A 25,552-nucleotide genomic window follows, 5' to 3' on the forward strand; every position below is an offset into this window, starting at 1 on the left:
ACACTTTAAAATGTTTCATTGTATGCTTTGTGAAGGTGTTGAAGGCGCTCAAGTGTTTAAATGGCTTATCCTCATAGAGAATGCCCTCATAGAGAAAGCTATACATACTGACATGGAAGAATATCTTTGATATATTGTGCAGGGGGAAAAGAGCAAGTTCCAGACAGTATGTTTACTAAGAACTTAAGTTTAGGGAAAAAATATAACCATACCAACACATGTATACATTGGTATGAATACAGAAAAGATCTGAACTCATCCTTGACAAATTAATGAGGTAGTTTTATCAGGGGAGTAGAACTAGGAGGGGAAAATGGGGGTGAGGGTGTATTTTTACTTCATATATTTAACATCTTATTAAATTTTTTAAATTACTAAAAAGTGTACTAATATAGTAAATTTTCAAATTACGCCTTTTAATCACCAAAATTTTGACTGTGGTTTTGAGGAAGTTACTTTTAGTTACTTCAAGTATTCAGATATTTGAAGCAGATATTCAGCCCTTGTCCACCTTCCCCAGGCTAACAGATACTTCATTTTGTTCAGAAACTAGGCACCCATGTGTTCCCCCATTATACTGAATAGTCTAGCCTATCATGGTAATTCCATTCCCTTTGTGACCTAAGGGTTTAGGCAGAAACATATGATAAAGTGCACTGAGGGTCTTTCAGGGCTGTCTTCTTTGCTCTCAAGAAGGAAAAGAAGGTTAAGAATCTCTCTTTCTTTCCTTTAGATGCATTGGGAGAGGACATAATGTATGAAATTGCTGTAGCTCACTTATACCTATGAGGGGAAAACCGAGAAAATCATAGGAAGCTGAACTGGAGACCTAGAATCATTGCGTTTGGATTTAACCAACCTTGGACTTGTTCTGCCTGTACACTTCCTATTACGGGAAACAGTAAAACCTCCTTAGAGCTAAAGTCATTTTTCCTTGGGTTTTATGATACCTATAGCCAGGAGCACCCTAACCAGTAGTTTTCTTCTTGACCAGAAAAATAGCTTTTATTTTGTGTAAGTTTATCTTCTATCACTTTTCCAGAACAGTTCTAAGGTGGTTTAAACAAAAATTACATGATGGTTAGTAAAACAAGGGTAGAACCATAATAAAGTGGAATATCAGGATCAAAGACAAAGGGAGAAACAATATTCTAGGTCTGAAGGCTGAGAAGGCTGTTGGCTGAGTCACCCTGTTCTAAGTATCCAACAGGCCTATCAAACCACAAGGAGATCAAGCATCAGAGTCAGTTTTTACAAAGCTTGCTTCATTAGATGCTATTTACCTTCTCTTCCTATACCAACAATTTATTATGAAAACTTTCAAACATATAAGAAAGTTGAAACAAATTTATAGTGAACACCTATACATATGCCTATTACCTAGATTCTACCAGTAGTTACAGGTAGTTTTCCACATTCATTCTTCAACTATTAGTTTATCTTAATTTTGGATGTTTTTCAAAGCAAGCTACATACATGAATATATTTCCCTTATATTTTATAGCATTTCTTTAACTAGAATTCACGTTTGTTTGTTGTTGGTTTTTTTTGAGATAAAAGTTACACGGCTTCCCTGGTGGCTCAGTGGTAAGGATATGTGCCTGCCAAGCAGGAGACGCAGGTTCAATCCCTGGGTTGGGAAGATCTCTTAGAGAAAGAAATGGCAACTCAACCCAGTATTCTTGCCTGGGAAATCCCATGGACAGAGAAGCCTGGCGGGCTATAGTCCATGGAGTTGCAAAGAGTCCCACAAGATTTAGTGACTAAACAACAACAAGTTACATACATGTACAAAGTACCTTCACTGAATTCTAACAAACACATAACCCATCTCCCTGTCAAGATGCAAAAATTACCTTCACCCCAAGAAGTTCCATCACACCCCTTCCCAGTCATACCTTCACTTTTGAGACTGGTACAGGGAAGCTCCTACAAAAAAAAAGAAAAGGGAATAGTAACTATTTTAGGAATAAATGAAACAACACAACTGCAGTACAATGCTGAATGTAACATGCATATCCCCAAATACCCAGGACCCCTCTGGCAGTCACTATCTGGAGCTGGGTCAGCCCAGTCCCTGTATTCTTTACTCACAATAGGTCCCCAGGTCTAACAACTTTTCATGCAAATATAATTATAACATTCTTTGTGGTCTGACCTCCAAACTCACAGTAGATTACATATTATAAAATCTGAATGCAAACAAAAACTACTAAGGGTATGCAAAGCAAAGAGAAATAACTGTCTGGCAAGGGTATAGACAGAAAAAGAAGATATAAGAATTGAAAATATGTAACAATTAGTACCATATGATGCAGGGGCAAACAGCTCTACACACTCAGGAGTACCACAGCAATGCTGCTGAACTCTAACAAAGTGGAATGCAGAACTCCTTGGCCATTCAACATTTTATTACCCTGGTTTGAATTATGTGTGAACAGCCTCAAAAGTCTATCACATGTAATTTTACTGATGCATGTTCCTGAATAACATGCATGGTGAGGCTGCTGTGTGAAGAGCGAGTCAGTCACTTGGGAGACAGGGTGTCTGGCCGGCTGCCCAGCATCTCTGTCCAAATTTGGCTTCAATGTCATGGACAGGCTGCTATATACTCAGAAATAAGTTACATGATAAAAACATTTCTTCTTTGTGAAAATGACCCCGAAAAAAAGGAGCAGCTGCTAGAGTTGATAACAGACATGAAGCTGTCTAAGAAACTGAAGCTTCTTGGCTAGAAAAACGTTTTCAATAAATTAGTGAGTTGGCTGGGTTCTAAGATAGGAAGAAACTCCTCATACGCTCTCTAGAGATATAAAGCAAAGATGACTCAGGAAACTGCTTGAGCGAGTGCTTTAGTTAACATGAACACTGAAAATCGTAAGAAATGACATGGTAGGAGTCTGGGGTTTTGAGCACAGGCCATCCTTCTTGCTTGACCCTACAATAAACCTCCCTCTGCTCCAAAGTGCTTAGTTTCATTGTTTGGTCTCACTGTGCCTCAGGTACATGACTTTGTGTTTGGTAACAATTTTGGTGAAGCTGGCCTAGGAGTCTGTGCTGGTGTGCGATGACCCTGGCCAGAGGTAGCCCCCACCCTGAGACTCCAGCAGCTGCCAGAGCTCAGTCATTCCAAGGAATGGGAAGGGATTCTCCCTGACAGGTGCCAGCCGCCCCAAGACATGAGGCTCTTTAGAGCTGAGAGAAAAAAAAGAAATGATATGCTGGAGTGGTATCTACACCTGTAGGGAAAAGGAGAGCTCCCACAATTCCCTACAATATGTATGAATTTCAATAAAAACTTAAATACAGCATTCTTTGTTAAGAGGTAATAAGATACAGCATACATTTCTTAAAGACTCCTACCAAAGGGGTTAAAAGAGAACAACCTTTGAAGCTTTAAGAAATTAAGTTTTTATTTACCTAGAAAACTCACTTCCACGGAAAAGCCCATTCCATTACAAAAGACATTTCATAGTTTTCTATATATAGGTCTTTAGTTTCTTTAGGTAGATATATTCCTAAGTATTTTATTCTTTCCGTTGCAATGGTGAATGGAATTGTTTCCTTAATTTCTCTTTCTGTTTTCTCATTATTAGTGTATAGGAATGCAAGGGATTTCTGTGTGTTGATTTTATATCCTGCAACTTTAACCACTATGAGGTACCATTTCACACCAGTCAGAATGGCTGCGATCCAAAAGTCTACAAATAATAAATGCTGGAGAGGGTGTGGAGAAAAGGGAACCCTCTTACACTGTTGGTGGGAATGCAAACTAGTACAGCCACTATGGAGAACAGTGTGGAGATTCCTTAAAAAACTGGAAACAGAACTGCCTTATGATCCAGCAATCCCACTGCTGGCCATACACACTGAGGAAACCAGAAGGGAAAGAGACACGTGTACCCCAATGTTCATCGCAGCACTGTTTATAATAGCCAGGACATGGAAGCAACCTAGATGTCCATCAGCAGATGAATGGATAAGAAAGCTGTGGTACATATACACAATGGAGTATTACTCAGCCATTAAAAAGAATACATTTGAATCAGTTCTAATGAGGTGGATGAAACTGGAGCTTATTATACAGAGTGAAGTAAGCCAGAAGGAAAAACATAAATACAGTATACTAACGCATATATATGGAATTTAGAAAGATGGTAACAATAACCCGGTGTACGAGACAGCAAAAGAGACACTGATGTATAGAACAGTCTTATGGACTCTGTGGGAGAGGGAGAGGGTGGGAAGATTTGAGAGAATGACATTGAAACATGTAAAATATCATGTAAGAAACGAGTTGCCAGTCCAGGTTCGATACACGATACTGGATGCTTGGGGCTGGTGCACTGGGATGACCCAGAGGGATGGTATGGGGAGGGAGGAGGGAGGAGGGTTCAGGATGGGGAACACATGTATACCTGTGGCAGATTCATTTTGATATTTGGCAAAACTAATACAATTATGTAAAGTTTAAAAATTAAAAAAAAAAAAAAAGACATTTCAGGAAAAATCTGGCTGAACAATGAGGTGATTATTCAAAGAGATCTTTCACTTTGTTAAACAAACTGTTTAACAGATGAGCTCCTCCAGCAATTTTAGAATAAGACTTTTATTTGCAAAAATTTAATTTACACAAAACTTTCAAAAGTACACTCACTGCCATGGGGTCCACTATTCGAGGGAGTGAGGTCACAGAGTGAATGAGAAGCTAAAAAGCACAGAGAGAAAGAGATTGCTGGGAGAAAAGCAAACTGACAGGAGTCATGTCTAGTTCGTGTATCCCCATCCTGTTTGTAATTCTTGGTCACAAAGAGCATCTCCAAGGCATTACTAAATTTATGATTCCTGAATCAAAGTATCTCACAGCCTTCAAGCTGGTATCTACAAAGCATAAAGTGGTCCTGTACCTGACATTCAACATATCTTTACTATCCTATGTATTATATGATTTCATTCAGAAGAAAACCCCATGCATCTTCACACAACTTTAGTCTCATATAAACTACACTAATTACTCTGACATTCTTTCCTTTAATTCTGAAGCTTACCTATTAAGCTAGCTCCTAATTTATGGCCAATATCCTCAGAATCAATTTGCAGGTCAGCTGCTATCCAGACCGTGGGCTGTATTTAACAAATAGTATCAATGACTCAGAATTCTGTCTCTACTCCAGCCTGTGCTCTGCTGGGACAGGTGCTAATTATGCACTGAAATGACCAGAAGTATGTCAGAGATCCAGGCAGATCAACACTCAGTATGTTCCATGAGTAAAAGTACCCAAAGATTTCCACAGGAAAGTTTCCTGCCTCTTCTGGTTACACAAACAGAAACACGCATCAATTACAAAACGGTAAGATGACTTTTTTATAACACATGATCCAATCAAGGTTGCCCCAGGCAGAAAGCAGAAATTGACAAAACAGTTGTATGGTGAAGAATTAACATTACCTGAAGAGAGGTTTGGCTTTTGCTACTGGCTTCTGGGAGATAATCTTGGAATATCATGCTTGATAGGAGTCTCACTGTTTGCCTGGGGCCTTGGGTCACCACAATGTCTGATAAGAGTTAGGGTGCAGGCTGGCCATACAGTGTTAGCAGACTTCTGGAGGGACTGGAGGCTGAAACTAGCTACATGGACAGTCAACCATACCTACACGATGGAGCCCCAGTAAAAACTGAACACCCATGCTTGGGTGGGTGAGCTTCCTTGGTTGGCAATACTCCACACATACAGTCACACACTGGTGGTGACAAAGTAACACTGTTCCAACTCCATGGGGAGAGGACAACTGGAAGCTTCATATTTGGTGCTGTCTTGCATTCAGCCCTACATACTTCTTCCTTTGATTGATGTTAATCTGTAATCTTTCCCTGGAGTAAACTGTAATCAAGCATATAGCAGTTTTCAATGAGTTCTGTGAGCTCTTGCAGCAAATAAACCTTGAGGGTAGCCTTGGGGACCACTGGACTGCAGCCGGTATCGGAGGTGAAGGTGGTCATGTGGACTAATTCAGCAGTTGTCTAAACTCCTACAACGTGTCAGAAGTGAGGGAGACCTTGTGGACTGTGTCCCCTTTAACTTCTTAGTGAGCTAAGTGCTTTCAGTGGTGCTAATGTTCTTCTCTTCTGGCATCTAGCACTGTCACACTTGTATTTAGTTGAGCTACTTGTATATGGGCCCTGAGCCTGTCAGTGGCCTCTGAGTCTTGCACGCTGGACCCCTTCATACCGATTCTAAAACTGATCCACAGTAGGTGTCGGTATATACTGGTTGGGTTGAATGAATCATACACAATAGAACAGGAATAAGCCTGAGGTTATTTTGATTCCTTCCCTCCCATCATCACCAACTGATCAACAAAAAGCACTGGTGGCAACAACTCTAGCATCGTGAAGGATTTACCTTTGTTCTGAAAGAGCATCTGCAGGAAATAACTGATGTGCGAGAGCATGGTCCACAGTCTCCTTCATGACAGAGCTTTTCACAGGTATGAATGAAATCTTTAATAAAAATGAAAAGAGCTGGGGATGAAAATTGTAACTACTCATTTTCAGATTCCCAAATTCACTAGCCACAATGGTTCTCCACCTCTGTGTCCTGTAACTCCGTCACCAGAGCTGAGGGAAGACGGATGCTGTTAATGTCTCTTGCCTTATCTTCCCCTCATCTGGCCAGCTGGGCCTTTTCCAGCAAGGAAAGGCCCCAGCATTAGTCACAGGAATATGCTTTGGGGCACAAGGTACTCAAAGAAAAGATCTTCTGACTCTTTATTGAGACCTCAAGTCTCCAAATTAGACTTGGATCTCCTTAAAATTGTAGCCATGGGTGACTTACTAAAGTACTCGTGACTCTAGGGAGTCAGAATCATCTAGGGATCATCAATAACCAGAAACCACGATCCATAATCTCACTAAGTTCGATGAATGTCTGGTGATAGGTGGCCTGCCACTTGTTCTGTTAAGCTAGGTTTTAGAACAAGTCCTGTTTCGTGGACTCCCCAGGGATCATCCATAGTCTCTCTCCATGGCTGCTGTTTACATGATGCTTTTTTTCCATCCCTTTACCTTCAGCCTAACTGAAGATGGCATTATAGTTGCTTCTTTTTAAATTCATTTTGATAATCTCTGCTTTTTGTCTAATTGCTTAATCCATTCACATAAATGTTATTATTGATATAGTTGGTATATATATCTGCCATTTTACTTTTAGTTTTATGTCTCATGGCTTTTTTGTTAATATAATCTTCCTTCATTGTTTTCTTTTACATTAAGTGAATATTCTTCACGGTTAACATTTTCCCCCAATAGTGCCATTTTCCACTATATTTTGAGTTATCTTCTTAATGGTTGCTCTAGAGCTTATCAGTGGTACACATCTGAGTGGACTTCAGATGTGTACAAACAATTCCTGTGATATATAGAAGCCTTATACCCATACAGCTCTATTTTCTCTTCTCTTTTGTGCTATTACTGTTATATATATTACATCTAAATGTGCTACAAATTTAACACTACAATGTTAAAATTATTGCTTTATATAATGTTATGCCTATTAAAGAAGCTGAAAAAAGAAAGGAGAGCAAGTATACAACATAATTTGTTATATTTATCTTATTTACTGTTATTGGTTTTCTTCATTTGTTCCTGAAGATCTGAGTTACCATCTGATATCACTTCTTTAACTGCAATACAACCTTAATTCCACCTACTCCCTTTGTGCTGTTACTGTCAGATATATTTCTATATATTATAGGCCTAACGACACAATTGTATTATTTTATACTATCACTTTTTAAATCAGTTGAGAATGAAGAAATATGCACTTATACTTTCTTTTATGATTATGTAATTAACTTTCCTGTTTTTTCTTGTGGATTTACATGTATCAGCCAGAAGACCTCTCTTTAGTATTTACTGTCAAGTAGATCTGCTAGCAGAGAACTCTTGATTTTTTCATTTTTGAAAGCCTTGCTGCATGTAAGATTCCTGGTTGGTAATTTTTTCTTTCAGCACTTTGGATAGGGCATCTCACTGTCTCCCTCTTGTGATCGTGTTCTCCACTGTTTCTGATGAGCAGTCACCTGGGAGTCTTATAGGGGTTCCCTAGTATGTAATGTGTCATTTTTCTCTTGCTGCTTTCAAATTTTGTCCTTGTCTTTGGCCTTCAGCACTTTTACTATGTGCCTTGGAATTTATCCTATGGAGTTTTTGAGTTTCTTGGATGTGCAAATTAATGTCTTTCAATAAATGTGAAATGTTTCCCACCAGTATTTGAATATTTGTCATCTCCTTTCTCCTCTCCTGGTGCTCCACCATTCTCCTGATGTGCTTAAAGGTGTCCCATGTTTCTCTGAGGCACTATTCATTTTTTTTCACTTCATTTTCTCTATGTTTTTGGGATTATATTATCTCTATAACACAGATCTATCTTCACATTTATTGATCCTTTCTTCTGCCAGGTCAAATTTACTGTTGAGTACCTTTGATGAATCTTTAATTTTAATTACTGGACTTTTCAACTCCAGATTTTCCTTTGGGTTCTATTTTTATAATTTCTATCTCTTTACTGATACTCTATTTGATGAAACACTGCCTTTGTACCTTCCTTTAACTCTTCAAGCATGGTTTCCTTTAGTTCTTTGAATCTATTCATAACAGCTTCCTTGACAGCTTTAAATCTGACACTGATCACTGTCACAGAAAACTGAAAGTTTCTGTTACCCATGGGTTTTTTTTTTCTGTTTGCATACTTTGTAATTTTTTTGTTGGAAACTGAACATTTTTTGCAATCTGCTGTTGGCAGTAACTGGATACTGCTTCCTCCTCTCACAGCCTGTCTGGTTGCTCACTAGGCTATTTTAGTGAAGTCTATTTCTGTCACAGTACAAAGACACTGGTGCCATTCTTTTGATGGCACAACCCTAAGCATGTGCACTGTCACCTTGGGAAGACAAAGGTGTCAGCAGGACTCTCTGTCTTTCCCTGATCCTTCTGATAAGCCGTCTGCCTCTCTTAGTATTACATTCAGTCCTGAGGCTTCACTAATTGCTGGTTGACTGCAGCGTCCTGGGGCATAAATTGCTCAGCAGTCTGATCTAATAAAATTTGGGCAGAGGTCTTTGAGGCAACTCTATGAAGTTTGTTCTGACCCCAGGATGGTTCCTCTTGGTATTTCCTTCCCTGGTTCTCTCTGGTGAACCAGGTGGCCTATAGTTTAGCTTGTTGCTCTTAATTAAGAGGAACTATTGTTTTCTAAAGGGCCCTTAGGTCTGACTTCTCCACACTCTCTTTCAAATTAAACTCAGTTCCTTTAGGGAATATTTTGGAGCTCTCTTTCCTTATGGACTCTCTCCCCACTGGAAAAGGTCACTCAGTCACTGGGTGCTAGGTGGGACCACAGCCTCTAGTTTTCTTGGCTCATGTCTCACATTGTGAAACCTCTGCCCTACAAGTGAACTGGGGTGAGGGTGACTGAGGCCCCAGCACTCCTGCCTGCTGTGACTGGAACAGGGCCTCCAATCCATGTGTGACCAGTATGGAGGAAGGGAACCCCAAACCTGGCAGTAGTGCTTACCAGAAGTTTAGCCTTTTCAACTTGGAGCTGGGGGGATAAGAAATGCTGATGGTCTGCTCCTCCTAGCAAGTAACCCTTGACTGGGAACTGAGGGTGGATGAAGCCCCGATTTCTTGGGCACATCCATCCTTTAGTTGAGCTGATCTGGGAAGGGGCAGGGAAGGAGGGAGTAGGTTGTGACTCAAACAACACAGACTCTTGCTGTTCTTAACTCAGTTTTAGTAGGTTCTTCAATATAAATTTCTGCATTGGAGTTACGTGTGTAGGACAGTTTCCAGAGACTTCAAATGGTTGCTTGCTTTTTTTTTTATAGTTTTCCCTAGCTTTGCTTATTTTGCTCCTCAGGCTATCATCCCGAAAGCAGAATACCACCTAGTCTTTTGTACTAAAGCTATGTGACTAGGATGGAAATTTCCTACTGGGTAAGATACTAATGGACCTAAACAAGATTTCTATAGATAAGCCAGGTCTGAATAAACATGAGATCCACTGTTATTGCTAGTTATGGGCTTTTCTTTGAGCTTCTCAATCCAACTCACCTTAGCTCCTTAAAAGCTTTCCATGATTAAAACTCTGCTGAAGTATAGCAGTTACTCTTTAAACTCCTGAGCAGGTCTTGTCCCATCCCCAGGTCTGTTCATACTGACAGCTACTGTCCTTCTCTTGCTCAAGGCCCTCTGCAGTAACCCATTTCACATTTTCTCTTTCTCTCCATGCCAATGAGCTACGTGAGCATCAGAGCAGTATATCTAGTCATATACGAAGCTCTTACGAAACTGACCCATGTGCTTTCTGAAATGGGAAGATCTTTACTGTCTCTCTGGATTTGCAAGTCATTTGATCTCTGTTTCACAGGGCTTATCTGAAGATACATTTTCCTGGTAGGCACAGAGAAGCAACAGACAACCGATTTTCCTGATGAGGTTGAAATGTATTAAAATAAGAGAAAAGGGCATTTCTTCTCTCTACATAATTTTAAAGTCAGACTGAGAAAAGGAATTAGGTAGGGTGCTCCTACTGGTACTTGGAAGAAATGTGAAATCTTTCTGCTTGGAAAAATGGAAACCAAACTTAAAAGAGTCTATCTTTACCACAGATAGTTATAGGAACACCTCTTTTATACAGACCCAATTGCTCAGTTTCATTTTTCTAAATACGCAGCTTTTTGCCAACTCACTGTAAAACTGTACATGCACATATCCCAAGGACTGCCTCAGAAAGTATCAGTCAGAAGCTCAGACTATTGCTTTACAGCTAATCTCAACAAAACTTTTCTGGTTTCTATATCCAAGTAATGAGAAGCCCACAAGTCAGAAGAAAAGGAGAGTCACTAAAGGTAGGCAGATGGGCATACTGAAAGCATTCACAAGAAAATTAAACAATCAAAATGTTTAACAAATAAGTAAAATAGTCAAACTGCACCTTGCTATGGGGAAATACCTGAGAAAACTCAGCAAGCCCAGAGGGAATCAGTGTATTCAGTAGAATACAATAACTGAGGTTCAGGGAAATGATGACTCTCAGTCAAATAAGGGGTAAGAAATTATCTTCGGTAACCTCTATTCAAAGAAAGAAGGTAATGTAAATTTTGAAAAATGTCTCTTCAAAATGATTTTCAGGAGGTGTTATTCTCAGTTAGATGGGAAACCTATCTGAAGAGAAAGATGTTTCTTGAGTGGTTCAAATGAATAAAGTTTAAGTGCACTTAAAATTTCAGTTCTTAGATGGAGAGGGTGGGGAGATTTGGGAGAATGGCACTGAAACATGTATAATATCATGTATGAAACGAGTTGCCAGTCCAGGTTCGATGTACGATACTGGATACTTGGGGCTGGTGCACTGGGACGACCCAGAGGGAGGGTATGGGGAGGGAGGAGGGTTCAGGATGGGGGAACACAGGTATACCTGTGGCGGATTCATTTAGATATTTGGCAAAACTAATACAGTATTGTAAAGTTTAAAAATTAAAAAAAAAAAAAAAAAAAAAAATTTCAGTTCTTAAAATGCCTCACCCAGTTAAAATGTTTCTATTATACGAAAATGCTTCTAAACACTTGCCGAACCCTAAATTACTAAAAGGATACCTGGCATTCATACTAGTATAGGCTGCTAAGAGAAATCATAAACACCACCACCTCTCCCCTCCGCCCCGCCCCAACAAAACAGTATCTAACCACAACTGACTTGGCAATACCTGAATTACTAATAGAAAGATCATTCGGGCAAATGTGAGCTTTCACAGGTATATTTTAAGAAGAAAGAAAAAGTAACCACACAAATCTGATCATATTATTTAGAAAAACCTCTGATACTGTAACTGGAATTAAATACTATTTTGTTTAAGTAGTCATTGCTGCCAAATATTTACGTTTACTTTTTTAAAGACAACTTTCCACCCACTAGTTACCTAGGGAACCACATGGCAGAGGCTTGCCACACACTTTTCCACATGAAGGCACAGGATCCATGCATGTCTTCCGACCACTACTTCCAAGTTCCAGCAACTGGCTGAGAGGAGTTTGCCCACAAGGGCAATAGCGCACCAGCTGGGGAAGCCGTGGGCACGGCTGGCAGGGCTGAGGGTGACACACTTGAGAACACGTATGGTTCCCACATTTCAAGTCCCTGTTAAGAAAAACAACACACTATTACATAATTGTTGCATTAAATACAGCTTTATTCTAACTGAGAAAAACATAAAACCTTACTTGCCACATATCTTTAAACAGCCAAAGTCCCCAAATCCATCAGACTTTCCTATGTCTGTTCCACATAACACATCTCGGGAGGTGCTGCCACAGTAGCATACTTGAAGACACAATTTCAAAAATGAAAGATTAGTAATCTGCACAAGTGCTTAAAATACTCTAGGCAATCTATAAGAAGACACAAAATCCTATTCACCACTGTTGATCAGACCCAGCACAGAAATAAATGTGGCGTATACAGCAGCTCTAAGCCCCACCTAAGAGCTCTACCATAGGAAAAAAATTTAGAAGGTTTTGTTAATTTTAACACATCTCATGGTACCCCTGCAGCACACCTCAACATGAGCATTAAAGTGAAACAGACTAGTCTCTGGTCCATAAGGCCATGGTTGGAAACCATGGATCATGAGGCTCCCTGGGGTCCTATGGAGATGCCACAGAAGATGGAAGCTAAACGGGGTAATTATGGAGGCACTGATGATTGGATTCCACCCTCATTTCAACCAAGCAGCATAGATGTAATACTTCGTATCTTGGGGTTCACATAAAGTGCTTAGGAAAAGTGTCTGCTGCTAAAAGAAAATTTAAGATAGATACAATATAAAATCCTTATTAATTTGTATTCTACTATTGTTAAATTTGAAGTAATCATGTCTGAGTCCTGACACTGAGTAAAAAGTGTTTCAAAGAACTTGAGACTTTTACTGACTATACAGAGAACTCAGTCTAATATCTATAGATTTTTCTGTGGGTTGAAGAAATAATGGGTTGCTTTATGTGCTGCACTTAAGGAGTTATTTTCAAAGCAAACAAGAAAAGAGTTGGTTTCTGACTAAAGTCTGGTAAGGACTAAATTTCATCAATTTAGGTAATTTTTCTGATAAGGGCCACTTTACATTTTTAGTTTATAATGAAAACTTTTTGTCAATTAAGATATTAACCAAGATGCTTGATTTTTTAAAAATATACATTTACTCTCCCAGTAAATACATGGGCAGTTTCATTCCCTATTCTAAAACTCATTAAATAAAGATTTACTTATTAGATGAATTATAGGTGCAGGATATGCAATCAAGATTGGCAGAATCAACAAATTGGTAAACAAAATCCTAGCAACAGGCAGACTGTGCAAGCAGGCTTTTTTTTTTTTTACTGTCTGCTCAAATAGAACAGACTTCTTTTTTTCCAGAGGTATAAGATAGCTATGAACCAAAGAATCAAGGGTCAGAAAATTGACAATTCTTTTCAAGTACACACGAACATTCTCTAGGACTGATGACAATACTAGGGAACAAAACAAACCTCAACAAAACAGAAACTAAAAAACACCTTGAGACAAAAAGTCTACAAACAAATGCTGGAGAGGGTGTGGAGAAAATGGAACCCATCTACACTGTTGGTGGGAATATAAGTTGATACAGCCTAATTGATACTCAGTTGATACTGATGGCCTAAATACTTTGCTAGATATATAATATGGACAAACACAAAGTCTTTAATTGGGTTTGAAAAAATCAGCTACATACACAAAAATAGAAAGGAAGAGACTGGGATCCATACAAATCTGACAAAAAAGTGTCATTTAGTCCAATATAAATCAAGAGCTAAAAATGGTCCAGATCAAAGACAATCTATACTGCTAAAACCAAACTGCCAGTAGAGATTTACTCCTGCCTTATCTCAAAATAGGTTTAATGCAGCATATAAGGATATATGAGACAAATGAAGAGAACATAAAAGATGTGAAAATAAAAAGGAAAATAATGGTAAGGATACAGAATGAATCATAGCTAAAAAGTACACACTATAAAGATGGACATTATATCAGGTCAGTTATATCAGCTTCCTAAGATATTATCTTTGAGGAAAAACAACTATTCTTGGAACTAAGAACAAACAGGACCTTCTTGTCAGAGGACCCATTAACAAAACACTAAATAATATACAGCACAATTCCCTATGTAACATCCTTATAGTACACACCACAAAACATTTCATAGGGCTATTTCTTATTTTAAGTGCCAACATAGATCAACAGTATCACATCAAAGTAAAATTTAATAAACTAAAACTACAGGACCAATGCATTGCAGCCCAGGATCTCTGCAGATTAAAGACAGCCATAAAAACAGAGAAAGCATACAGTAAGTGGTCTTTTGAGACTCACTTCTTTCACTTAGTATAATATTTTGGAGGTTCATCCACTTCATAGCATGTATCAATATTGCATTCCTTTTCACGGCTGAATAATACACCTTTTTATGGATATATCACGTTATTCCCTTTATCAGTTGATAGGTATTTGCGTTATTGCCACATTTTGACTATTACGAATAATGCTGCTATGAACATCCATTTAGAAGCTTCTGTTGGGTATATGCCGAAGAGTAGAACCACAGTCACATGGCAACTCTATGTTTAATCTTAGAAGGAACTACTGCACTATCTTCTTTTTCCTTTTGGCTGCACCACACAGCTTGTGAGACCTAGGTTCCCTGACCAGGGACTAAACCTGGGCCACGGCAGTGAAAGCGCAGAATCCTAACCACCAGGCCACCAGCAAGAGTCCTTAGACTGTTACACTATTCTATTCTTACTGTGCCTTTAATTTACAGTTTTCTAGTGTTTAAAGGTGTCAAGCATCTTCTATGTGTTTATTGACCATTTATAATGATTTTCTTTTGTGAAGTACCTCTTCAAGTTGATTTGTAGGAGACTATCTTTCCGTTTTTCTTTAGAAGGAGTATTTTAAATATTCTGCATACAATCTGTGATTTATCTATTCATTTTCTTAATGTTGTCTTTTGTTGAACAGAAATTTCTTAATGTGATAAAGTTCAATTTAACATTTTTTGTTGCTCTATGAAATCTTTGCCTGATCCCAAAGTCATGAAAATATTCTTTTACAGTTTCTTCTGGAAACTGTTCCTGGGTTTTACATTTAAGTCCAAGATCCATATAGAACTAATGTTTGTGTAAAGAGTGAGACAGGGGTTGAGGGTCACTTTTTTCCCATATAAACATCCAGTTGTTCTAGGACTACTTGTAAAAAGACTCCTTTCCCCACTGAATTAACTTAATATCTTGGCTGAAATAAACTGACTGCAATATACCAAGGTCCATTTCTGGACTCTGTTGTTAGAATCTACTAGTCTACCTTTATACCAATAACCACATGTCGTGATTACTATTACTTTATAAGCCTTAAAATCAGGTCTTTCAAATTTGTTCTCTTTCAAGATTGCTTTGGCCTTTTCTGCGCCCTTTTCAAGTAGTCACTGCAAAAAGATTTCCCAAGCAGTTACTTTTAAACAGCATTAAAAAAACCCCTACTGTCCAAATTCTATAGGACAATGACCTATATTGGTATTATGTGACCAAAATAATGAAAACCATCCAATCATTCATATATCTCCAGCTCTTCTACCCAAGATAACAGACCTAATAGAGTCTTTGTGAATACAGGCTTGAGAAAAATCCATGTCATCAATACAACTGTAAATAAGGTTCCAAAAAAGTCCCTAAGTAGGGCTGGCTGGTGTGTTCACCACTTACCCTGGTTCAATATGACCCGACAAGGTTGGCATGGACCCCCATGGCACAGCTCAGCACAGTGGTGCTGACCACAATTCAAAATATTGTCACAAGGGTTCGAACAGTGAACTGAGACAGCCTGACCGCAGCGAACTGTGTGCCTATAAAAAGAGAAAACATAAAGACGGCATTAGCCTAATGTTGGACATTGAGGTCCTGTTCGACAGCTAAACTAACCCTTCCCCAAAACCTACTAAACCTCTCTGGGCCCCATTTCTCCTACTTCTTCTCTGTTTCCCTCCTCCAATCACTCCCTCAATTACTCTTCCTTTCTCCACTCTTCTTTTTCCTCCTTTGCTTCTCTGTCCCCCATTTTCTGGCCAGAGAGGAACTGAGGGCCTAAGTATTTGTTACACTGTGATTTCTCCCCTGAGCTGAAGCAGCATGCAGGAGGGTAAAGAGCCTGGAGCTCCCACAGTATCTTACAGATCTGGGTGGAGAAGTTGGAAGATGTAGTTCTAATGAATATTCCTGCAATGAAAGCACAATGGCATTCTCCTGGGACCCTGCACTCTGGCATTTTCGGTAGCTATAATATTGTACTTAAGAACATACTGTATGTGACTTTGATTCAGGAAGGGAAATAATTCTGGCTTTGTTCTAATAAACATCCTGATTTCGCTGACCTATTAGCCAGAGAAGGATATGAGGCCACTGCTCTTACATAATTGTCTTCAGGTTTCTTTCCAGGGTAATGGTTTAGAGCTTGCAGTCTACTCTCCCACAAAAAATTCTGCTCTATTCCACTACTCTCACTTCAGCTGTGTATTTTGTTTTAAAAAGTCACTGTTACATACATAGATGATCAGTTTCCAGTGCTCAGCATCACAGCTAATATCAACCCCTTGAGGAAGACATTATTATTTCTACCATAAGAAGATAAGAAAAATGAGGCTCAGCAGGAGAAAGCAACTTGCCCAGGTCAACAACTAGTTAGTGGCAGAGCCCAAATGTGACCTGGGCTTTCTGACCAGAAGGCCTTGCATGTGATTCTCAGGCTACACTGCTACTCTTGTAAGTTCAGTAAACACTTAAAAAATGTTTATCATTGAAAAATCTGCACTATTCCATCTTGTCTTGTGGTTCAGGAATCACTGTATGGTTTTCACTGGACCTCAGAAGCACTCCACAGCTTTGCAGCTACCAATGGTCCCTGCACTGATCAAGCATAACTTGCACTGTTATGAAAAGAGGGCGGGCTCTGGGGGCCACTTATTCTTTCTTTCAACGATATTCACTGAAAACCTCCTAGACACCAGATACTACACTAGGCACAGATAAATGATCCTTGCCTCCTGAACCTTAGCAGGCTGGGGTTCAACTCCTGGTTCTTTCATCCACTGGAGATGTTAAGAAAAAAGTCCCATAGTATTTCACCTAACACAATAATCTCACTTTTTATAACGTTTTAATCACTTAAAAGATTGCAAAACAGGATTAAGGCAGCACAGGATTTACTATTTACAGAAAAGTACTATTTATACCTACCATGTATTAATGACAGTAAATAAATACTATTTGCACCTACCTACTAATCTTTCATTTTAGAAATTCATACATAAACCATCAATGTGGAAACTGAAGCCTTCTTTTGGAGTACAAGTCTAACTTTACCTGGTCCGTCCACATTCACATGTTTTAGTCATAAAGGCAGGGCAGGGTGGGCAAGGTCCTGGATGGCACAGACTAAAAAAGAAAAGTTTTGATGAATAAAACATATTTATGTATCCAAACCTGAACAAAGCTGTCCCACCTGACCCCGACTGTGAATATGGCAGCAAATAAACTTACTATGACATGTTTTAGTATTTATCTAAAGTTGATTAACTATTTAAACAAAGATACCAATAATGTTTTTATATAGAAAGGATTGATAGCAGTACCATTTTAGAATATTTAACTAGAAAAGAAAAGCCCAAGTCAAAATACTGGTCTTATTTGGGTCTGACCAGTCAAAGAAAGCATTTCTAAATATGGTCTTGGCCCACTTAGTGCAGTACGTAGGGATAAAGAGGTTGCCACTCAGGATGGTCAATAGAGTCCTTTAGCAGATCAGAGGAGAAGGCAATAGCAACCCACTCCAGTACTCTTGCCTGGAAAATCCCATGGATGGAAGAGCCTGGTAGGCTGCAGTCCATGGGGTTGCTAAGAGTTGGGCACGACTGAGCGACTTCACTTTCACTTTTCACTTTCATGCATTGGAGAAGGAAATGGCAACCCACTCCAGTACTCTTACCTGGAGAATCCCAGGGATGGGGGAGCCTGGTGGGTTGCCGTCTATGGGGTCACACAGAGTCGGACACGACTGAAGCAACTTAGCAGCAGCAGCAGCAGCAGCAGATCAGAACTCAATCAATGTTCAGTTCAGTTCAGTCACTCAGTCGTGTCCAACTCTTTGTGGCCCCACGGACTGCAGCATGCCAGGCTTCCCTGTTCAGTGTAACAGACCTCAAATCTGCTAGGTCCATGAGAAGTACAGACATGTTCTCATCTGCTAATGAAGTGCTAACAGGTGATGGGCTAACAACTCGAACAGTGAAAAGAAGGCGGGGGTGAGGGGAGGCATGCTGGTGAGTAACAAAGGGAAGAGGAACTCATGGAAAGGACTGGGCTCAATGATACGCTGTAGGTCAGAATCAGGCCTCTGAACAGAACTTTTTTTATAGGAGCTATGATAAAAAGAGACCAAAGGAAAAAAATAACAAAATGGATATATTTAAACAAATACTACCCTCTTCAAAGCAGACACCCCTGGTAATTACACAGAAATATCACTATTTAAAACATTTTGGGAACTTGGTGGGGGAGGCGGGGGGAGGTAGCATCTGCGTGATGGCAAATCACAATCCTTTGGGAGTTACAAGCCAATCAGAGATGAGTTGAATTCATCAAATAGGTATCAGAATTTGCTATAAACATCAGGTGTGCCTGCGTGGATTTTTTTATGTAACTCCTAAATTAGTAATAATAATTACTAAATCAGTTTTAAACACTGAAAACAATCTAGAAACATGTGTCCAATCTCCTAAGGTGACCCATGTGACAGACTGACCCACAGAAGACTAAGATTAAGCGTGCTTCTTTAAGGATGAGTATCATTATTCAATAGCTACATTCCATATGACACGCCTCAACACTTTCAGAAGAAATTATTTTCATGGCTGGACAGTTAAATAACTTTAGACTGAGAGACAAACTGTTGGTCAGGTGTGGATGATTCCAGGTTATTTCAAACATCCCTGAGACCTGGACTTAATGAGTAATGATTCACAACACTGCTATGTATCAGAATCACTTGGAAAGCTTTTACAATTACAATGCTTAGAATGCATTTGAGTTAGTTCCAGTGAGATGGATGACCCTAGAGCCTATTACACAGAGTGAAGTAAGTTAGAGAGATATAAACAAATACTGTGTATTAATGCATATATGGAATCTAGAAAGATGGTACTGACGAATCTATTTCGAGGGCAGCAATGGAGATGCAGAGACCAGACTTGTGGACAGAGCAGGAAGGGGAGGGTGGAACAAATGGAGAGGGTAACATGGAAATATATACGCTACCACAAGTGAAACAGACAGCCAGCGGGAATTTGCTGTATGACCCAGGGAGCTCACACCAGTGCTCTGCGACAATCTAGAGGGGTCAGATGGGTTGGGAGGAGGAAGGGAGGTTCAAGGGGGAGGGGACATATGTACACCTATGACTGAGTCATGGTGATGTATGGCAGAAACAAACACAATACTGTAAAGCAACGATCCTTCAATTAAAAATAAATAAAAATTTTAAAAAACAAACAAAAAAAAACACTACAAAGCTTAGACCCAACCGCAGGAAATTCTGATTTAACTGCTCTGAGGCAGTGACTGGGCGCTTGTGTTTTAAAATGCTCCTTCAGTGACTGACCATCTGGTCTGCATCACTGCTGGTGTCCTCTGATAGTCACAACAGGGGCCCATTTCTATTGAAGGCTTCGGAAAGATAACTCATGCAAGGGTTAATTTCTTATTACTGAATTTACTCAAAATGCCAATTGAGGGAAGGAATAGATGAGTTTCTGGATTCTGATCTATGAAAGCAGTCAAAGGAAGAGGAGGGGCTGACTGCCCAGCAGATGGCAGACCATGCTGTTTAGCCCAGTCTGAACAGCTCTCCCACTGACAGTCCCCAGCACCACCCCCACATGCTGATCACAAGACCTCTGATCCGACTCCTGCTCCTGCAACAGAAACTAGATAACAGCAGAAGCAACTATAACATTCTGGTGTCTGTATTACTCTTAGATTTGGGTAATAAAAGCAAGTATTACCATTTTTTGACCACTTACCATGTGCCAGGCTCTGGGCCAAGTCTCTTAAGTGTGTTAATTTAATATTCGTAGAATTCTGCAACTAGTTTTGATCATATCATTATTACCTTGCAGGTTCAGACACTGAGGCTCAGAGAAGTAATTTGTCCAACATCACATAACTGTTAAGTGATGAACACAGGAATTAAACCTATGTCTGAAGTCAGTCTGTAGAAATTTATTTGTAACTGATCAACTGTTTATTATGGTTCATTTCTTTCCTCATCTGTAAAATGGAGATGATAAATACCTATACATCACCGGACTGTGGTTGGGATTCAGCGAGTCAACTTTTGTAGAGTACCTGGCACACAGCAAGTGCTCAGTGAATGATACCACGCTGTCCTTCTCCCAGGCCTGTTACACACTAACCAAATATGCGCACTGAGAGCCACAAGCAAAGCATGTTCACCAGGAATCCCCCGGAGTCCAGGGTTCCAACTTACAGGTTACAGGAATGTGGGCAGTCCTGGCCAGGCTGTTTCCTTCTACAGACCTCACCACAACTATGTGGAATTTCATTTCTGCTCCATTCAGGATTCTTTACCTTGCCTAAAACATATTAGATCAGAGATGTTATTAATTTATTAATTAAATAATTTCAACTGTTATCCCGTAGACTTCAGTGAAATCATACAATATAACCAGACAGTATGAAACACAAGTGAGGTTTTCATTAGTTCAATAAACACATTATCCTCAAATAAAAAGTTGAATGTAATGCTACTTGTCAAAAGCTTTACCGAGTATGATAAAGTTGGGATTACCTGGAAAAGACAAACTAGTCATTTTTACTTACAAAAATGTCACTTTCACTAATTTAATCTAAGATTTTAAAAATAATCCTTTAAAATAAGTCCTTCTATAAATGGGTCTTTGAATTGACAGGGGAATATCTAAGAATCAGATAGAGGAAATAAACGAAGACAGCACTGGCGGGGAGGCAGCAGTGATGGAAAGAACAGAGGCTCCCCAGCATAGTAGGAACTTGCCTACTCTAAAGTTGTAATATAGGCATAAAAGGGTTACAGTTTTATAATCAAGTCACTCAAAAAATCTTTAGTAAGCCTCCTTCATGAACTCAGTGCATGGGCAGGAAGAGTAAAACTGAGAGCATGGGACTGCCCCTCAACCTTGAGGAATTCATTCTCACTCGGGCAATTTACACCCTAAATGAAGCCAATTCCTGATCCTTGGCCTCTGCTTTTCTCTCTTGCCTGTCTCTTTCAGAAATCTTGTTCATTTCTGTGAGGTTCCATACACCTAAAGGCCAATGAGTCCTAAATCTTAATTTTCTACATCGCCCTGAACCCTCAGTTTCAGTCCCACATGTCTAACTGTCTGCTGAACATCTGTGCTTGAGGTTTCAGCCACTTCAAATTGCCTATGTATCTATTAAGTTAGCATCTTTTTTCTTAGGCCCCAGCTTCTTCAGGGTTCCCTGTTTCTGTTAGTGATACCATCACTGTCGAGTCTCACAAACTCAAAAACTAGAGTCATCCTCCTTTTTCTTCTATATTCTGTTTAATCACCAAATCTTGTCAATTTTCCTACATAGTGTACCTCACACCTTGTCTCCCTCCACCTCAGCTCCTGCTCTTCCTCTACTGGCCAGAACCTCATCTCCACACTATCAGAAAAACCTCCCTGACTCTGCTCTCTTGCTTCAACATGGTGCCCAGGTTTTCTCCTACCATCTTTCAGTGGCCCCACCTCCTTCCCTGACTCTAAAAGGTGGTTCTTTCCCCTTCACCTGCCAGGGTTCTGCAGTATCGACTTCTTTTCCCTCATTACCCTTTCACCTACTAGCGTCTCTCATCTATTGCTCTCAACTGCGACTATCATCTCTAAATCCTGATCTTTCTCCAAATATTCCTCACTTCCTGTAGAACATCTTTCACTGGTTGTCTTACTCCTCCAACTCAACATTTCTAAACTGAATTCACTTGTTTCCATCAAACCTGGTTCTCTTGACCTGGCCATTTCTGTTCTTGGTATCACCATTTCCAAAAGCGTGAAACTCTGGAGCCACGTTTGGGTTCCTTCCTTTCCCACTGTTGTTAATTCCTGTTTACCTTTGAAATTTTACACTCTTGCCTTTCTGTCCTAGTCTAAAACCCATTCCAGACTTTCAGTATTCTTCACCTGAGTTACTATAAGTCCCCAAACTCTTTAGGTCCCAAAATACTTTACTCATTGCTGCCAGACTGATCTTCATAAAGAATCACTTTGATGTCCTCAGTGGCTTCCCACAGCCTGACAAATGAAGTCCCAACATCTAGGCCTGGCATGAAGAAGTCACCCCTATCTTTCCAGTCATCTCTTACTCCTCCACCTTCATAGGCCCTGGGCTCCATAACTGGATGACTCCTCACAACAGACTCTAAGCCTTAATGGTTTTAAACCTAGTTTCCAAGCCCATTTCAATTTCACCTCCTTCATGAAGGCCCCTTTTATCATCCAGCCAGAAGTCACAGGCTCTGTACTTCAAGTAGAACAGCAACTTAATTGTGTCTTAAATCTTAGCCTCTAACCTCTGGGAAGTCAATTAATAGTCTCATTCCTCTGTTTCTTCATGGTGCCTGGTACATTAATAAGTTCTCAATAAAGTACATTAAATCTATGGTCTCCCTGAACAGCAGAGTAGGGCAAAGTCCTCAGGTACAACAAGGCCATTATTTGCATTGCCACATCACTCTACCTCACTCAAGCATCTTGACCTTCACCCCCAGATTCTTTTACCTTCTTAGGTTCTCACATACAGTTTGTCAGTGAAGGCTTTAACAAGATTTTAAATTTCATTATGGTGCTTCATGTTTAAAAATCCTTTAAAATAATTAAGCCTTGGTATTGGTCTTATTGTCCAATTTACAATTGATATCTTGCTGCCTTTTCAGTAGTACATTCAAGAATATTCATTCCTTCAACTAATACTAATTCAGTATCTACTAAGCCTCAGACTTTTGCAATGAAACATATGAGACCAGCAGAGTTTGGATAAGAGTGGCCAAAGTGAGAGTGGAGATAAGAAAGGGAAGTTTTCTTTGGAAGAGGACGGTTGGGGTAAGATCTTGAATGAAACAGTGGATGAGGATTTAAAGAAAAGAAGATAGTTGAGTTCACAAAGAGGTTGAGTCTAGAAGTTAAAAACTGTTGATGGTCAGTGACCAACTCTTGGTGGAAGCTGGCAGTTAAATAACAAGAAAGGAGAAATGTGAGCAAATTAGTTAGAAAAAGGACAGCAAGCAGAAAAGAAACAGAGCTAGTCATTTCAAGATGCGAATGGTCAAAAGTAATAAGGGCTGCTGAGTGGCCAAAAAATTTAAGAATTTATGAAATCAGCCCTGAACTTGGTTAGGAAGGGAGTCATCGATGACTTCTGACTACAGTTTCAGAGAGGTAATGACGACAGAGTAAAAATGAAGTAATTTAAGGAGGGAGAAAAATGGTTAAGAAATATAATCTGAGAAATCAACAGCCAGATGGTAAGTTCAGTTCAGTCGTTCAGTTGTGTATGACTCTTTGCGACCCCATGGACTGCAGCACACCAGGCTTCCCTATCCATCAGGTGGTAAAGTCTAGCCATTAAAGACAGGCAGGAAACAGAGAGAGAGAAAAGACATGTAGGAAATATGTTAGCAACAGATACAAGCATCTGGATCACAAAAAGCGTTTTTCCTAACACATGGAAGAACCAAGCTATTTCTAAACAGGAAGCAGTATTCCATAAAGAGGAAGAGCACAAGGATACAGTTTGTACTGCTGGTTTACAGAAAATCTCTCTTTATTATAAAGGCCAATGACTGATTTCTTGAATTAAATAAAGTACACTTCACACTACCCTTCACTCACGTTATCCAAATCTGGAATTTCAAAGTGAGTTAGTTAGAGGTGAGAAGCAGCCTGTGCCCACTTCTGCCATCTGATTAGCTCTGCTCTAAAGAGAAGACCAAGGTGATCTGGTGGACATGATGAGAAGGCCTATCTCCAGAACAGTCTGCCAAGAATACAAAGGCCTGTGACTCTAGCTGTGTACACACCACATGCATGTGATGTCTCAGACACCGTAGCTCTGAAGTCTCATTAGTAACTTCTAAAGCACGCCCAGCACACCGCCTCTCCTGTGCTGGGAAATAAGGCACAATGCACAGAGCGAAAGCAGCACACACCAGTGTATGTAAAACAAACTCACCACAGAAACAAGTATAGGTATTAGGAACATGTGCAGAAACATTCTGACATGCGGGGCACCTCCAACCACTCTGGCCATCTGTCAAGAAAAATGAGAGGAAATCAAAATACTTTCCTTACAAAAGCACGTGTAATTTAAAACATTTTAAATCTATAGGAAGCCATTAATACCTAAGCAGTGGCAGTAGTTTCCATGTTAAGGATCAGACTTAAAAGAAACGAGTTCAATACTGAATGCTTTGCTTAAATACTGGATTTAGGCTTATATTTATAAGGACTTCAGATACTGTGAATAAAGTAGGTATGCATTTCATCCTACTTTTTAAAATTGAGATCAAATCAGCACATAACATTGTGTGAGTTTAAGGTGCACAGCACGTTGATGTGACACATTTAAATATTACAGTATGATTATCGCCATAGTCTTAGTTAACATTTCCAGCATTTCATAAAATTAACTTTTTATTTTGTGGGAGAATGTTCTATTACTTTTAATATCAAAGTAATCATCTGAACCTTGGTTTGAAAAAAAAGGTAGGATAAAATACTTGAGTACATGCAGGAAAACCCAAATGTTTTCAATTAGAAGTGCCCAAGTTCAGAAAGCATATATTATTAATAATACTCGCATTATCCTGCCCAAGAATACTAGAGTGGGTAGCCTATCCCTTCTCCAGGGGATCTTCCTGACCCAGGAATCAAACTGGGATCTCCTGCATTTTAGATGATTCTTTACCAGCTGAGCTACCAGGGAAGCCCCCAAACACTTGAGTACATGCAAGAAAACCCAAATATTTTAAATTAGGAGAGCCAAAGTTCAGAAAGCATATATAATTAATAATATTTGCATTATCCCTAAATATTACTATAACTTCAGGAAAAGCCCACAAAATACTATGGAGAAGATCTGTTAAAGCTATAGCAAACTCAAAATCCTAAAAGTAAATTAAATATTTCTTTCTATAAATTTTCTAAAGCAAACTATACAAGAAATCGTTTCTAATGAATAAGCTACAAGGATCTATAGTACAAAACAAGAATCTACAGTACAACACAAGAAATATACTAATATTTCATAGGAACTATAAACAGAATATAACCTTTAAAAATTCTGAATAGCTATGCTGTACCTGAA

At 39.4% G+C, this 25,552-nt stretch overlaps 1 protein-coding gene across 4 annotated transcripts in view; it reads right to left on the minus strand.

The window, feature by feature from the left end:
• The window catches only part of NFX1 (nuclear transcription factor, X-box binding 1), a 66,434-nt gene that overhangs the window by 25,492 nt on the left and 15,390 nt on the right, over positions 1-25,552 (minus strand). For 2 of the 4 annotated variants that reach the window (XM_005903020.2, XM_070375471.1), the window contains exons 4-11: positions 24,419-24,496; positions 20,673-20,778; positions 17,492-17,563; positions 15,839-15,978; positions 12,284-12,383; positions 11,983-12,200; positions 6,405-6,502; positions 1,899-1,929 (exon numbers count right to left, since the gene is read on the minus strand). In XM_005903020.2, coding sequence (XP_005903082.1) covers positions 1,899-1,929; positions 6,405-6,502; positions 11,983-12,200; positions 12,284-12,383; positions 15,839-15,978; positions 17,492-17,563; positions 20,673-20,778; positions 24,419-24,496 — 843 coding nt within the window. Of the gene's footprint in view, positions 1-1,856; positions 1,930-6,404; positions 6,503-11,982; positions 12,201-12,283; positions 12,384-15,838; positions 15,979-17,491; positions 17,564-20,672; positions 20,779-24,418; positions 24,497-25,552 lie in introns of all 4 variants that reach the window. The other 2 variants (XM_070375470.1, XM_070375469.1) reach the window with 1 other exon arrangement.

This window comes from Bos mutus, chromosome 8 (assembly GCF_027580195.1).
Source record: "Bos mutus isolate GX-2022 chromosome 8, NWIPB_WYAK_1.1, whole genome shotgun sequence".
Lineage (NCBI taxonomy): Eukaryota > Metazoa > Chordata > Mammalia > Artiodactyla > Bovidae > Bos > Bos mutus.